The 15,646-nt window shown below is 35.1% G+C and overlaps 1 protein-coding gene across 7 annotated transcripts in view; it reads left to right on the top strand.

Moving 5' to 3' along the window:
- The window catches only part of LOC129960609 (neural-cadherin-like), a 726,863-nt gene that overhangs the window by 657,640 nt on the left and 53,577 nt on the right, over positions 1 to 15,646 (top strand). For all 7 annotated transcript variants that reach the window (XM_056074153.1, XM_056074136.1, XM_056074161.1 and 4 more), the window contains 4 exons: positions 4,041 to 4,289; positions 6,523 to 6,732; positions 12,855 to 13,145; positions 13,959 to 14,206. In XM_056074153.1, the coding sequence (XP_055930128.1) occupies positions 4,041 to 4,289; positions 6,523 to 6,732; positions 12,855 to 13,145; positions 13,959 to 14,206 (998 nt within the window). The remainder of the gene's footprint in view (positions 1 to 4,040; positions 4,290 to 6,522; positions 6,733 to 12,854; positions 13,146 to 13,958; positions 14,207 to 15,646) is intronic.

Raw genomic sequence — 15,646 nt, forward strand, 5'->3', positions numbered from 1 at the left:
TTAGAACATAACTGGGGGGAGGGGGTGTCTACGGGACCTCATTTCCTTTATAGTCAAATTAAATTTTCTATGAAAGTATTAGTATGAAAATCAGTCAATATGTTATGCAGATATTTTTCTTGATATATAAATAGGTTTTAGAAATTTTTCAAGATATATTATCATTGAGAAAAGTAATTGCGTTAAAACACATTTTTTTTTTCTCAAATTACATGTTACAATAAATAATATTCTTGAAAAAAACATATTATTTTTTTACTTTTTAAATCATATTTATTTTTACAGTTTACGATGGTATATAGAAAACAATATAATGGAAAATTTTACAATTACATGAAAAATATAAAAACTGACTGTGGATAAAATTCACCCTTTTTTGAATCTGCATCATTTTTACGCAGAAACTTGTGGACATTCGCTGCACGGTTTTCGAAGGCATTTTAAGCATGCAGGTTAAGTACTCTATGTACAGGTTAAGTACATACAGGTTAAGTAAATAATAAAAATAAGCCTGTAAATTCTGTAGATATTTCTCTTGGTATATTAATATATTTTAGAAATTTTTCAAAATACATTATCACTAGAAAATTTAATTATATTTGAATATACATATCAGAATCAGTCGAATGCGAACTTTCATCGAAAAAATCTTCTGTATAATTATCTTCACCAATAAAATCACTTTCTGCTTCCTAAAATCACTTTAAAACAGCGATTCTCAACCTGTGGGGCGCGCCCCCTAGTGGGGCGCGAGAATATCCAACAGAAAATATTATTTAAAATATTTTTAAAAAATTGATTAACCGACTGAAAGGAAAGCACACATACACATAGAAAACAAAATACATTTCGACATATTTAATAACTTATTAAAGTAAAACAACTTACTAAATCAAAACTTAATTAATCAAAACATATTAAATTAAAACAAATTTATAATTATTAGTGACTTCCTTGGGCCTGTCTTGCAGAGCAAAGTTTTTCGAAGGAATGCTAAATATTAGAAATAGCCACTCTCATTTCTGCCGAGATCTATATTTTGTCTTCAAAGAAACCACAGCAAAAAATCCAGTTTCACAAAAGTAGGATGTTGAAAATGGTAATAGAATGCAAAATGCCCTTGTTCTTAATGCAGAAAAATCATCCTCTACTCCTGCCCAAAATTCAAATAGTGCTTTATTACTAAATTGTCTTTTAGTTTCGCCACTTGTCGTGAAGTCTATAAATTTTCTTCCTTATCGATTGAGAGCCCTTCAGGAGTCTTATGAAATGGATCCCTAACTCACTCGTAACTTGCTATCAATTTGTCGTCAGCTAGAAAATACTTTTTAAAATTCTTTGCCAGCATGGCTAAATGATTTTCACACAACAACTCGGTTTGTGGTTACACAAACAACTTTTACATGTTCTTCTTCAGCCTTGTAAGTTTTAGTACAATCATCCACATTTGCAAACATTGTTAGATTTTTTTTGCTTTAAATTTCTGCTTCACAATTCCAATTTTCTACAAAAAGCATTAACTTTTCACTCGTATCCAACATATGTGTATTTGCTCCTTGGAGTTGAAGATTCAAGTTATTTAATTTCTCGAATACGTCGACCAAGTAGCTCAATTTCATCACAAATAAATCATTGCGAAAATTCTCGGCCTCCGGTCTGTTTTCTTCTTCTATTAAAATGGCGATTTCTTTTCTTAATTCATAAACACGTTGCAAAAATTTCCCAAATGATAACTATCTTGCCTGGCAATAAAATAGTAATTCTCATGTCTTTACAAAGTGCGGAAAAGATTCTCGATTTCAGAGGTCCCATTTTTATATAATTTACTACGGTTACAACCGTAGTTAACACAATATTCACACCAAGACTCATTTCTTTCGAACCCAAAGCTTCTCTGTGGATCATGCAATGTGTCCAGACGCACTGAGGCGATTTTTGTTTTACAAGTGCTTGCATACCTTGGAATCTTCCGGACATTGAACAATCACCATCAGTGCATATCCCGACGCAATTTTTCCATTCTATGTTTGCCTCGTTCATAAAATCATTTAAAATAGCAAATAATGTGAGGGCCGTTGTTTTGAGTTCTATTGGTTTGCAGGAAAGTAGTTCTTCTACTACTGACATATTATCACAAGATCGAACATAGGCAATTAAATGAGCGTCTTTATTACTATCTGTTGCTTCATCAAGCTGTATTGAAAACAATTTGTCACGCAACTTAGAGAAAAGCTGACACTGTACATCTTCAGTTATATCACTAATTCGACGAGCAACAGTATCATTTGAAAAAGGTACGGACTGGAATTGTTTTGAAAAATTAACTCCAAACATAGTTTCTACAATTTCAATTGTTGCTGGCAAAATAATCTCTTCACCAATGGTGTGGGGTTTTGAACATCTTGCTATTTTATATGAAACTTTGTAAGATGCAATTAAATATTTTTTATTCACTGACAAATTTTCTTTAAAAATTTTGTAAACAAATCTTTACAAATTTTCCTTAAAAATTGTTTTTTTCAAAAATAAATTTTTCTTTTATTTTTGCTGTTTATATGATTTTAATTTTAATTCTAAGAATTCTCTGGGTTTGTTGACGTACTCACTATGAAGCGTTTCCAAATGTCGCTTAAGTTTCTTAGCCTTCATGCTGCTGGCGGCCAATATTTTTGAGCAAATGATACACAGGGCCATTCTTCTACATTTACTTGAGTACTCGTAAATCCAAAATTTAAATATTCTTGAGAATATTTTCTTGATTTTATTTTCGGAACCACGCTCGTCTGTGTACTTGTTGATGCTTGACTGTCGCCTAATGCTCGCTTACTTCCGCTTAAAAATTTATCCATAAGTCTGCATAAATCTGCTGCCGTAAATATTTAATATGGTGAATTGCAATTAACACGAAAACATATATAACATACGCATTCACGATATATTCGATAGCTATAGAAGGATCGACTCGAATGAGACTGGTCGGAATTGAAACTTGCGTTATCTAACATTTTCCTTTTTCGTATGAGAAAACATCTGCGCATGCTCGAGACGGCATCGGTCGTGTGGATTCTCTTCCACAAACATTACTTATTTTTTTCTCTTTTGTTTAGTGATGCTTCTGTTTTATTTCTGTTATTAATCGAAAAAATGTATTTCCAGTTTCTAAATTTAGCTCACCCCGTCTAAGTTAACTTTCATTAACGAATTTTTCTACTTTAATATTCTTTTAACGTTATTTCCCTGTTTGGCTTTCATTTCAAATATAATATTTAAATTTTCCCCGCTTTCATTCGCTTCCATCTGTTCACCGCCCGCTTTGCAAAATGCCAGATGTGGTTTCTCGCCAATTTTGGCTCGCTTTTACTCTTTTTTTGGCAGTTAATTAAAAATAATTTAAAAACAGAATCCAAAATACTCAATATACATTATTGTTGTATACATTTTATTGTAAGCGGGGGGGGGGGGCGAGATGACAATTATGATTGAAACACTGGGTCGCGAATACTGAAAGGTTGAGAAACGCTGCTTTAAAAGTCTCTGGAGCTCTGCTTCATAAGGTATCAGTAGGTTGGATGATATTTCGAGGACCAAGTCTTAGAACCATCTGCTAAGGCTTGTATAATGCTGGAACACTAAAAGGGAGGTCACTACTGTTCTTTATCTCTGTCTCTGCTTTTTATAGTTTTCGTGACAGGGCAAAGAACACCGGACCTCGCATCCTAAAGGTACTCGATATTCTGGGTCCTTTTTGCTGCTGGATTCGTCTAATGATCAAGAATCATCGACTTGGCATTTGTCCGTTATTAGCTACAACTCTCTGGATGGATGCGCAAGGAAGTTGCGCCACAAATTCTTAACAATGTTTGCGCAATAATGAAGTGTTTTGCCGTTCTGTGAACGTTTTTGCTTCTCTGAGAATTTAAAATCAATAATCCAACAAAAGATTCAATCATTAATGAAGGGACGATTGAAATGTACGAAAGTTTCGAGCGAGTTTGCTTGCTTTACTTTATTTATAATATAAATGCCGTGCTTTCTTTCAGGGGCGCCTCCTCGGACGGCCACTGCGACCTTAACGGTGGTTGTGAGCGACATCAACGATAATGCGCCCCGTTTCCTGCGAGACTACCGCCCCGTCATCATGGAGCATTCACCTCCTCAGAAGGTGGAAGAAATTTTGGCTACTGACGACGACGATCGCTCAAAGGGCAATGGCCCGCCCTTCACATTCCGCATGGACCCCAATGCACCGGACATCATCAAGCAGTTCTTCGATGTTCAGCACGATCCCAGTAAGCATCCTCTGCCTCTTCTTTGTTTTGATTCATATCATTCGTTCTTTAAATAGGAAATGTATTTTCTTCTTGGTTTTTCATCCTGTACCTATTTTTCAAAAATTCTTATCGTGCAGAAATTAAACGAACATGAATACTCTAGTGGCACACATATGTTGTACGATGTTGCATGACATTAAGCAATATTCCCATTCATTGTGTAATATGTTTGAATGTTGAATAATATAATATTGCCCAATATTATACAATGATGTGTAACAAGCTGTGCTACTTGAATGATAGGGTTTGGTTTTTGAAGCTTCACACCGCCTGTCGCCTCGTTGCAACCTTTTTGGTTTTATTTTTCCAGCCTCATTTCCTTGTATCCCTTCATGTTGAAGCAGATCTTGTCATCGATCTTCTCTGTGCATCTTTTGTATAAGTTTTGAAACATTTTAAATGAGTTAGTAAGTCGGGAAATTTCTCGTTTGACAGTATCTCTTACATTCGACGAAATATTTGTCATTAGTATTTATAAATAAAAATTGCTCATGTAGACGTTTAGAAGAATGTGTCCTAAACTGGACATCGTTCAAATGAGTCGTCTTACTAAAAATGACTGGTGAGAGTAAAAGCAGATGTCATGATTTCGGAAGTAATCACAATTCATGAATTAATAAAGACGAATTTAACAGAGTTTATTTAAGCGCCAATCTTTTAAAGACGCAGTGGACTGCACTGAAGTCTTTGAGATTATTTTACTAGTCCTTACGCTAGGGGAAAAAGTACTCGGTTAACTTAATTTCATGGAAAATTTGTACTTTACATTCTCAGACAATCAGGCAGACGAGGTTGAAGATATGTATTATTTAAAGTGCTTGCTTGCATGTACATAAATTATATAAAATAAGGTATGTACATTTAGTATTCAAAATGGGTAATAAAGTTTTGATTATCCTCACTATTTTGATAAATTTGCTATTTTAAAATGCAATTATTGCTTCCATTACTATGTAATAACATGCTAGTATTATATATAAAAGCTTTAAAATGGCAGCGATGAATATCTGGACGAATTTTCACTGGTACCTTTACGCTTGAATGAATCAAATTTATTTATTGAAATTTTGATTGTAAATCATTTTGGGTCCGTTCACGATCCGTCGGAAGCCGTGCAATTTATTGCATGGACGTTACTGATTTAAAAGTCTCTAGCATCGCATTACATCCGTGATATGGATCTCTGCTTCAAAAAGACTTCAGATTAGGCACAACATTTCCCTTAATCTTCAGGCAAATTTTATAAATGTAATGATTGCATCAGAAACCTGCTTGATCCTTCTTCATTCAATTCCATTTGCTGAACCTGTCCTCTCGGTGGGTTCGACTACTTGTCGATTGGATTGGAATCGACCCACTTGTGCCGATTCCAATCCACCCAATGACTTCTTCGTGGAATTCATGAGAGAAAAGGTTTCTTGACTCAGCTTTTACCAAGTGTAGAAACTTTTTTTAATCATCATTTCAACGTTTGGATCATGATGCCCAAGAAATGCTTGGGAAAACCCTGAAAGAATGCATCGTATACTGTCTGGGTGTTACGACACTTGCGTACAAATTTTGCATTTTTCGATCCTCTGTGGCTAATAGACGAGATGAATTAGGCAATTATTAGTATAGATTTGCTGAAATCTGTCTATTGATAAGAATATTTGAAGAGCGGATTCATAAATAGAAAGTTTCTTCATCTGGATTTCAGCCTTACAAAATCCGAGGCCGTTTTATCATACCATGTCAGTGAAATTCAACCACTCAGCTCAAAGGCATTAATATCCTAATTTACGAAGGAAAATCAGAGAAAAAATATTGGAAGGAAGAAAAATATCTTACTTGTATCGACAAAAGTATATGAGACATATTCTTGATTTTCCTCGTGGATTTTTATCTATGTTCAAAGGACAACAGTTCAACAGTTCAAAAGACAATAGTTTCAAAGGACAAAGGCATCTCTAACAAATAGGGAAATGATCCATGTAGGTACAAAGTTTATTCAATTTGGGTGAATACACGGCAATTTTTGCAATTTCATGCTAGCATGTACATTATAAAATCTTCTAATATGTATTCTGATTTGTAGCTCGTCTGTCTAGCTAGACTAGTAAGCTTCTGTCAATGTACAAAAATGCCACACAATCAAAGTGCATTTACATAAAGCGAAGCATCATTTTTCATTGCTTCCCTCTCTTCGCAGCCGGCGCCAACGGGGATGGCATGGCCATTGTGACGTCCAAGGAGCGGTTCGACCGCGAACAGCAGAAGGAGTACCTGGTACCCATCGTAATCAAAGACAGCGGCACCCCATCCATGACCGGCACCTCCACTCTCACCGTCATCATCGGTGACGTCAACGACAACCGCATGCACCCTGGCAGCAAGAGCATCTTTGTCTACAACTTCAAAGGTAACAAAAAACTGCTTTTCTCGGCATTAAACGACCCCTCCCCCCGGAACTGTCATTATAGTGATAAATAGAAATATTCACCTCAAACCAGACTAGACTAAAATATGCTAGCTTCCAATCATATCATTAAAATGAGAGAAAGAGCCGCCGCTTAACGGCACTTGGTGAACAATTATAAACGAGTGGGACTAGTTTCCCCAAATCTTTCCTGCATACTTCCAATAGACGTGTTATCCCCTACACCACACAAAATACCTGGCGACCTGAGATAAGGCAAAGAACGCTTTGCATGGCATTGGCTTGCAATAGTTTTGAGATATTAACCTTTGGTGAGATGTTGGCATTTGTATTGAATTTACCATGTGATCCTTAGCGATTAATCCATAGCATGCGATTAAAAGTATCCAAAAATTGGTTTTACACGCGTTCTCCCAAACCGAATGGAATAAAAATTTCACATAAAACTATAATTGTAGTCACAAAATACATATCACATTTGGTATGTTTAAATCATTGTGTTTCTTAAGTTATAGTATTCATATGCTTCTGAATTTATAGATCGATAAACCGTCAATTCTTTGTTGGATTTAACTCAAAATTAGACAGATGTCTGTACTACACATGTTAAATCCTTATGCAGAATTTTATCCATCTAGCTCTCTTCGTTTTGTAATTATCATGTTAACTTATTTTCGAATAGCCGGATAGACGGAATAGATTTCTCTGAATAGGTTTTGCTCAAAATTTGACTGAAGTCTATGAATTTGTTTTGATATCTACCAAATTTCATCCATCCAGCTCAAGGCGTTCTTTGTTGGACACAGAGAGATAATTTTCAAAAATGTATTTTTCGAATTCAGAGAGGTTTAAAACGTAGAAATTCGCAGAAATTCTGGGTTCTAATTTTTTGACGCTTACAATACTGTTTCTATACTTTGTATATGAGATGTACAAAGTAAGAACATATCAGCATTTAACAGAAGAATTTAGTTTTCCTTGTGACCTATAGTAATATTTTAACTTAAAAAGTTAGAAATTACTTAGGAATCACACAATATCAACACAGTAAATAATTTTTCCGATACAATCCTTCAGATTTAAAGATATCCGGATACAAAAAAGGAAATCGTAAAATACTAGAAGAAACAACTGTACAAGAATAAATGCGTATGAATGATGACGAAAAATGCCGCATTAAAATCTAAAGATCCATATCCATGGCTTTAAAACGGAAGAACTGCGACATACTTCTTACATTTTTTAACGCTGAGAGACGAAAAGCAATTCTGAATAGACTGGAAATGAGAAAAAAATTAAACCAAATCATATAAAGAAACTTATCTGAATTTTAGAATGGTCATGGTCCAAGGTTTCTGCGTTCATTTATTTTCAAGAGTAACTAACTGCTTTTGGCGACCAGCTGTTGGCCCACCATTTATGTATTTTAATAATTGGATAAATTTAAAACTATTTCCCCAGCCATAAAAATTGTGGCGATTTTGCCACTTTTTGCCCTTCTTTCAGCCACCATTTGCGAGAAAAATTTTAAACGCTTTATTTCTTTCGTATTCTATAGAAAATCCCTGGTCCGACCTTGATAATCGTAATTACTAAATAAAATATCTAATGTATCGATTTTGACAATTTTAATTTCGTACGAAAGCTCATATTTCCTCAAATGAAGTATATCAGAATTGTTTGTCATTTCCAAATCCATTTTTCAGAGATATTATAAAATATAACTTAGATAGAGCCCCAAACCCAACAACTAAATTTATTGAGCCAATTTTTGTCGCCATTTTTGAAATATAGCTAACCAATCAAAATGCTCTATCATTATTATGGAATCATAATTTAAAATAGTACTCCCTTTTATCATCAGAAGATGTATTTCACCGAAATTTGTCGACATGACTGTACTCATGTCATTCAAGTGAGACGCTCGGTTAATATTAATTTAGTCGTATCGACCAACCTCGATTCACTTCATTTTACCGCAACAAAAACATAACTAAAGAATGGCTGCATTAATGTAAGTGTAAATTGCACATCAGTGATAGAACATTCCAAATGATTAGCTGCATTTCAAGGAGGCGAAATTTTCGCAAAATGATTCCATTCGTTAACGCTGTGCCAGAGTTTTATTTTGTAAAATTTCTCGAAATGGGAAGGAAGGAGAGTAGACGACCCTTGGTGGCATGTCTAGGGATAATAATGTTTCGCATGAAATGAAAAATTTTGAAAGTTGAGGCAATAGTTTTGATTGGTGAGCTCTTTCCTCAGTTTTCCACATAGAAAATGCATTATGAAGTGTTTTTTTCTCACAAAACTGAATTGTGGAGAAAGGCATGAGGCACTCTAGAGATCGTGAGATGTCCTAAAAAAACCAAATTTCTCGGAACTGATTCAATGGTTTTGGCTGGTGAACTCTATTGCGAGATTTCCTTCTTAGAGTATACATTATGAAAAATATTTTCTCTCAAAAATAGAAAGAGGTGGATGGCAGAGGACACATTTAGGGATCAGGATTGAAAATTAAGGAAATTGGATCAGCGACTGAGATTTGACGACAAGTTCAGTGATATTTCTTCATTATTTTCAATATATAGATTGGCATCTATTAATTAGAGGAAAATTGGCTGTGTCCGATTTTACCTAAATTATTAGCACATTCCTGCCTAAGATTGAGATGTTTTCAATTCGAACTAAGTCCGCTATCATTTTATCTTCAGAAGAAATATCAAAATGTATTAAAAAATGACATAAAATTGTCTTTAGGTTTACCATTTTCAAACCCATCACGATAGCAAGCACTTGCTGGCGTGAATAAGAAAACGTGCTTAGTTTTATCTGAATGCGTCGAAGCATAATAATTGAGGTAGCAAAGTTTACTTCAGATTTAATTTTCGCCCATTTCTTCCCAAGCAACGATTCTATAGGAACCATTTGAAACTATACTGTGAGTTATTTGATGAATCATTTCATATATTTTTGAAATATCTAAACTTTCATTCTGAGAACAGAAATATTTTAAACACGAAAAACCGATGTCGCATTTCTTTCTTCCTCCCCTTCTAGTGCGGGCTGGCGATGTCATGTTATGTTTTAAATTTCCTCCCCCCCCCCCCCACAAAAAAATGCTATTATTTATTTTTTCCATGTCTAAATACTATATCGACTGTATTATAAGTTGAATATATTAATGGATATAGTGGAAGGCGCCCAGTTTAAGTCTTTAAAGGTGTAGATATTGTCCCAAATTGTTTGTGTTTTCTAGAACTTTTATTAAGTTATAATACCGCAGAATATACAAGGGGGTCAAAATTAAAACTCCCCTACTCTGATCTCTCTATGCAGCGAACTACTCGGTGTAAAGGTTCCAAAATTGTTGAACATACTATTCAAGACATGGGAAAATGGATTACGCGAGAAAAAAAATTGGTTCCAGAAAACTGACAGATTCCTCTGTGCAACAGGTAATATGCTGAAAAGACTCAAAATACACATTTGTAAAACATTTATTTCAAACATTCAATCACAAGGATCTTACAGCTGCAGTAGAAACTCCTCAAGATGCAAAATCTGCATTCTGTAGATAGCTTGTTCTACTGCAGATCGTCATGGGATGCATTACACATGCAGAGTGATACTGTTTTTCAAGGTCATCAGACTTCCTCGATAAACAAGATTTTTTAAGTATCCCCAAATTCAAAAATCACAGGGATTAAGATGTGTAGAACGAGATGGTTAGGCTACCGGAAACGCGTGACTAATGACTCTTTCATAAGTAAAATGTTGCCGAAGAAACTGCTGTACACAGAATCTAATGTGTCCATCTTGCATATTGAATTGAATCAAGACATTTGCGCTTTTGCACTTGGGGTACAAAAAAGTTTCGAACATGTTTTGCATACTACCTTTGCATAAATTCTCAAGTCGACGGAACTCTCGAAGTGCAGCTGCAGCATTTCCTTTGTTTTCATAAAACAGCTTCGCAAGTAACGCGTGAAGCTATCGCTGATAAGAATGACAGTTTTCCAGATTTATCCCGTTTTATGCTCAGAACAGCAGCAGCAAAACAAGGGTTTATTTAAAATTTGTGCTTACAGTGCGAAATGGCAGTTACAATGACAGTTTAAGTTTCTTCACTTTTTTTTTATCTTATTTTTTATTTTCCTTTATATCTGCAATAGAAATCAGAAAGGAAAAATTCCATACCACATGTGTATTTTTTTCCCTGATTGTCTTTTCAGCATATTTTCTGTTGTACAGCACCATCTATCGATGTTTCTGGAACTTATATTTTTTTCGTGTAATCTATTTCCCCATGTCTTGAATAGTATGTTCAACAATTTCGGAGCCTTTACAGCGAGTAGTTCGCTGTATAGAGAACTCAGAGTAGGGTGTTTTAATTTTGACCCCCTTGTACATTTAACAGTTAACTGCGAAATTTATTTTTTAAAGTCCCTCACGCCCCGCATTTTAAAATCAAGCGATGGTTGCATAGTAATTTTGCAAAAAATCATAGTAAAGCGAATAAGGTTTTATTTTTATTAGATAAAAAAAAAATGATGCATCGACCGCGCTAAAATGAAGATTTGGATTGACCTTTATACATGTCGAACGCACTTATCTGGTTAAATGATATTGATAGTTAGAGAGCAATCAGAATCAGGAAGCAGATTTCATAAGCAGAAATTAATCTTGTGTCGCTGATAGAAATGATAAGTTAAAATATCATTGCGAGTAATCCTCATAATATTGTTTTTATTAAGTATAATTTATACCTTTTTCAGTTCTGTGAAAAAAGTGATTCTAAATCAAATCAAAATTAATAAGGAAATTCACTTTGTAGATAAAAAATATCTGATGAAATCATTCCAACAAAGACGAAAGAAAATTAATTCGGGTTTCTTTTAATTTCGCCTTACTTTTTACTCGGTGAATTTTTAAAATTGCCACCTTTGCACTTTTTTTTTCTTTTAGAGAAATTCAATTATTTTGCTTTCTTTCACAATTTACAAAATTGAAGTTTGTAGCGAGAAGTCAGTGAAATGGATGATTAAATGATCCAAAAATTGGATATTTCTTTTTTCTCTCTCCTTCTGCTTTATAAATGGAAGGTTTTCATAAATCATCTGCTGATTAATTCCCCACACCAGTCATTAGCGAAGGGAACTGATTTTCCTCTCCCATAAAAGTTGCAGAAAAAATCTTAAGTATTTGAGTTATTCCAGAAAGTAGCGAGTTCCCTCTTTTGCCCGCAAATGATAGATATTAAGCGGTTGCGCCTGTCTGAAAGGTAAACGGGACGTAGCTGTCATATGCAACAGTATGCATTCCAATTAAATCAAACAGAACCAACAAAGTTTCTCTTTGCACGACTCAAAAGAAGAAGAATATTCTTTTAAATTGTATTGCCTATGCAAAGACAGTTAAATGAGCCTTATAAGATCTTCAATAAACCTGCACAGTTATAATTGAAATATTTCGAAAACTTATTTAAGATTTAATAAGAGTGGCTTTCAGAAATTTCATCATGTGGGTATGCTCCATTCTAAATTCGAACCTCACATGATTTATGTAAAAAATGTTATTACTTGATGTGTGTGATTAAAATAATTATTTGTGAAGTGACGAAATGAAGTACGAATCATTTTCTTAGTCTGGACACGCACCTTTTTTGTGTTAATCATGTCAATACTAACCCGGACGTACTATATTTATGGTCCGCTTTGTTTTTCAGAAGATTACTTCAGGGTGTAAAGTGGGGACATTATTGGTGGTATTTACACTGTACATCCCTCGTTTGTAACGGAAACCGACCCCAAAACGGCCCATTCGTATAGAACTTTCACAGCTGTGTGGGCCTTATTATCAGTGAAAAAACTGCTTTGGACTGGAAAGCCAGAAATAATGAATGAGAGAGAGACTCAATTCAATGCCCATACTTAATACATATGACATATGAAGCGGTTTTGTGTTTCATCTGAAAGCTTTCGAATAAAAAAGAAATCAGAACACACAACGGGAAGAGAAATTGCGTTCTGAAGAAAGTTCATTTTGCTCTGTCAGAGGTATGAACCTGTTAAGTATCGAAATGACCGCAATCAATATTTCAGGAGAATCTCCCCCGACTCCCATCGGTCGAGTGCACGTGGAGGACCTGGACGATTGGGATTTGCCCGATAAGTCCTTCTACTGGGAGAACAACATCGCCCACACCAATTTCGAGGTGGACAAGGACACTGGTCTCATCGTGATGAAGAACGTGACGAGTGGAGGGACCTACTTCCTGAGGTTTGTCGTCCACGACCGCGTCCACACACAGGAAGTGTCCGCCAACGTCTCCGTGACTGTCAAGGAGATCCCAGAGGAGGCCATCTTCAATTCAGGATCCATTCGGATATCAGGTAAGCATTTTTTAGCAAGGAACACCCGAATTACCCAAGTAAGAAGTAATCACCAAAATTCATTTCAGATGGAAAGGCGCCCACTTGAAACAGGCCGGATTTTAGGTGTCCGTTTATTCGATGCCGATTCGCTTTGGAGAAAAAAGTCCTCTCGCAAAACTGTTATTTCTGAGATTATACCAACTAATAATTTTTCACTTTCATGACTAATACACGTACAATCTTTTTATCGGTTTAATTATCAACATAAATTTAAATAGCATAAATAAAAGTACATAATGTAGCAACTAAAAAATGCAACTTTTATTAATAAAAATACAATAATAAATCATTAATAATAGGCAAAATTATATCATTTTAAAGAGTAATAACCGTCAAATCGATATGTACAAGCATTTTTGGTTTCAGATGACCTCCTGAAAATTCATCGTCAAGGACTCTTTGCAGCTGAATCGCCTTTCCTCCTTAGCCAGGCTTTCAAAGATGTACGAAAATTCTGAAAATGATTATAACCTTTTAAAAATATTAGATACATAGGAAAATAAGCTTCATGCAGTAATGTTCGCAGTTTCACGATAAATGAGATTATGACGAAAAACATGTCGAAGCGAAAGACATGTGACTTTGCATATAAATATACGCAATATAAACATATAAATATACGCAATGTATTGCATATAATTATACGCAAATATAAACAATGATGGATAAAATGGATGTTTCGATTCGTAACGAATGTTGTAGTTGTTTTACATGTCAAATGTACATATTAACATTAAAATGAAAACACTAAGCATGTGTAATTTCCCACAGGCATCAGCGCCGAAGATTTCGTGCGGGTGTGGAACTGGACCGAGAACCGACAAGTGAAAAGCAAGTACCACAAGTTTCGCGACATGATCTCGAGTCTGACGTCCACCCGGCGGGACAATGTCGACATCTTCAGCGTCATCCTCAAGCAGGAGCGTCCTCCCATTACAGACGTCCGCTTTGCCGCCCACAGGTCACCCTACTTCAAGGCCAGTATGCTGAATGGTATCGTCGCGCTCAACAGGGAGCTGGTGAGTGCCCTTTCTTAATCACCATTATAACTATCACTGTTCACTGAAATCATTTTAACTATCACTGGAAATGCCGACCCCAGTTTTCCTCGATTCTTATTTGTTATTCTAATTATAACGTAACTTATGAGGCACCTTAGAAAGAAATAAAATAAAATAAAATCGCCTCAATTATCTGGAGCCAAGGATATAGGTGAGACCATAAAAAAATAATCCCTCTATGCCTCGGGATCACTGAATAAGCATGTCCCAAGTCTGATTGTCCTAAAATAATGAAATGATTAATTGCCCTGTAGTAATGATATGTAATGTTTCCAAATGTGATTGCAGAAATTGGGAACATTTCATTGCCAAAATCATTTTACTGAATAGGATTCATAAGATCGAAGGACGGTAAAAAATTTAGTCGTCATAATTATTTTCAGAAGTATACATATTTATTGATTGAAATAAAATTAGACATCACTTACCACATTTTAATCCCTTTGAATGTGAACTGAAATCAGAATTTTATGATGAATCAGAGAATTTTTCATTGTAGAATTCTTTGAGATATTGCATAGTAGTACTTACTCACAAGATTTCAATGCGGAATGATTCGATTTTCTGCACTAATATTTTTTAAAAACCATGTTTGTTTTCAGAAAAAAAGTGTTTTTGCATTTATTGACGTTTTATCACCTTCTCTTCAATTTAAAGTTTAAATCTTATTGGAGCTGACGCAAAATTAAATAGATGCATAGTGCCAGGAACATAACAGTGCAAGGCTTCCATTATAGTATGAGATATATCATAATCGAAATTTGAAGCCTAAAAGTATTTTGCTGAAGGAATTTTTAAAAGACCAAGCTTCATAAAATATTGAATTGAAAATTTTAACATTAATTCTGACGAACTAGATGGTCATGAAAGGAGGCAAGTATTAAATTTGTCGTGCAGACTTGGCTTCGGAGTCAAGTCCAACAATCAGATCTATTTCGGAATAATCGGGAGAAATTCTAGAATTCCATCGCAGACTCCCTTTGTTGTGGTATAAGGAAGATGCTTGCTCAAATGTCGTTTTTGTACTCTGACCGAAGCTCAAATTTGGGGGGCTCGTCCTAAAACAATCCGCATGTTTCTCAAGATAACGGACCGTAATACAACTAAACTAAACCCACACATATTTTTCCAGGGCGCGCCACCAACTACTTCTTATCATTAGCCGGCTATATCCTCCTTCAAGAGCACCACAACTGAGATAATAAAACTTTTGTGCCTCGAAATTTTGGTTTAGATTTGCGATTTGTGTCGGACAAGTCATGAGCGACACAAAATGCAAGCAATTAATGACGTGATGTATTTTGAAAGCAGTTGAGCACTGCACAAATAAATCCCTCTTTGTCAAATAAGTTTTAACCTACTAATCATTTCACGTATTTCATGCTGCTAATCATTTTC

Source organism: Argiope bruennichi, chromosome 2, assembly GCF_947563725.1.
Source record: "Argiope bruennichi chromosome 2, qqArgBrue1.1, whole genome shotgun sequence".
NCBI classification, from domain to species: domain Eukaryota; kingdom Metazoa; phylum Arthropoda; class Arachnida; order Araneae; family Araneidae; genus Argiope; species Argiope bruennichi.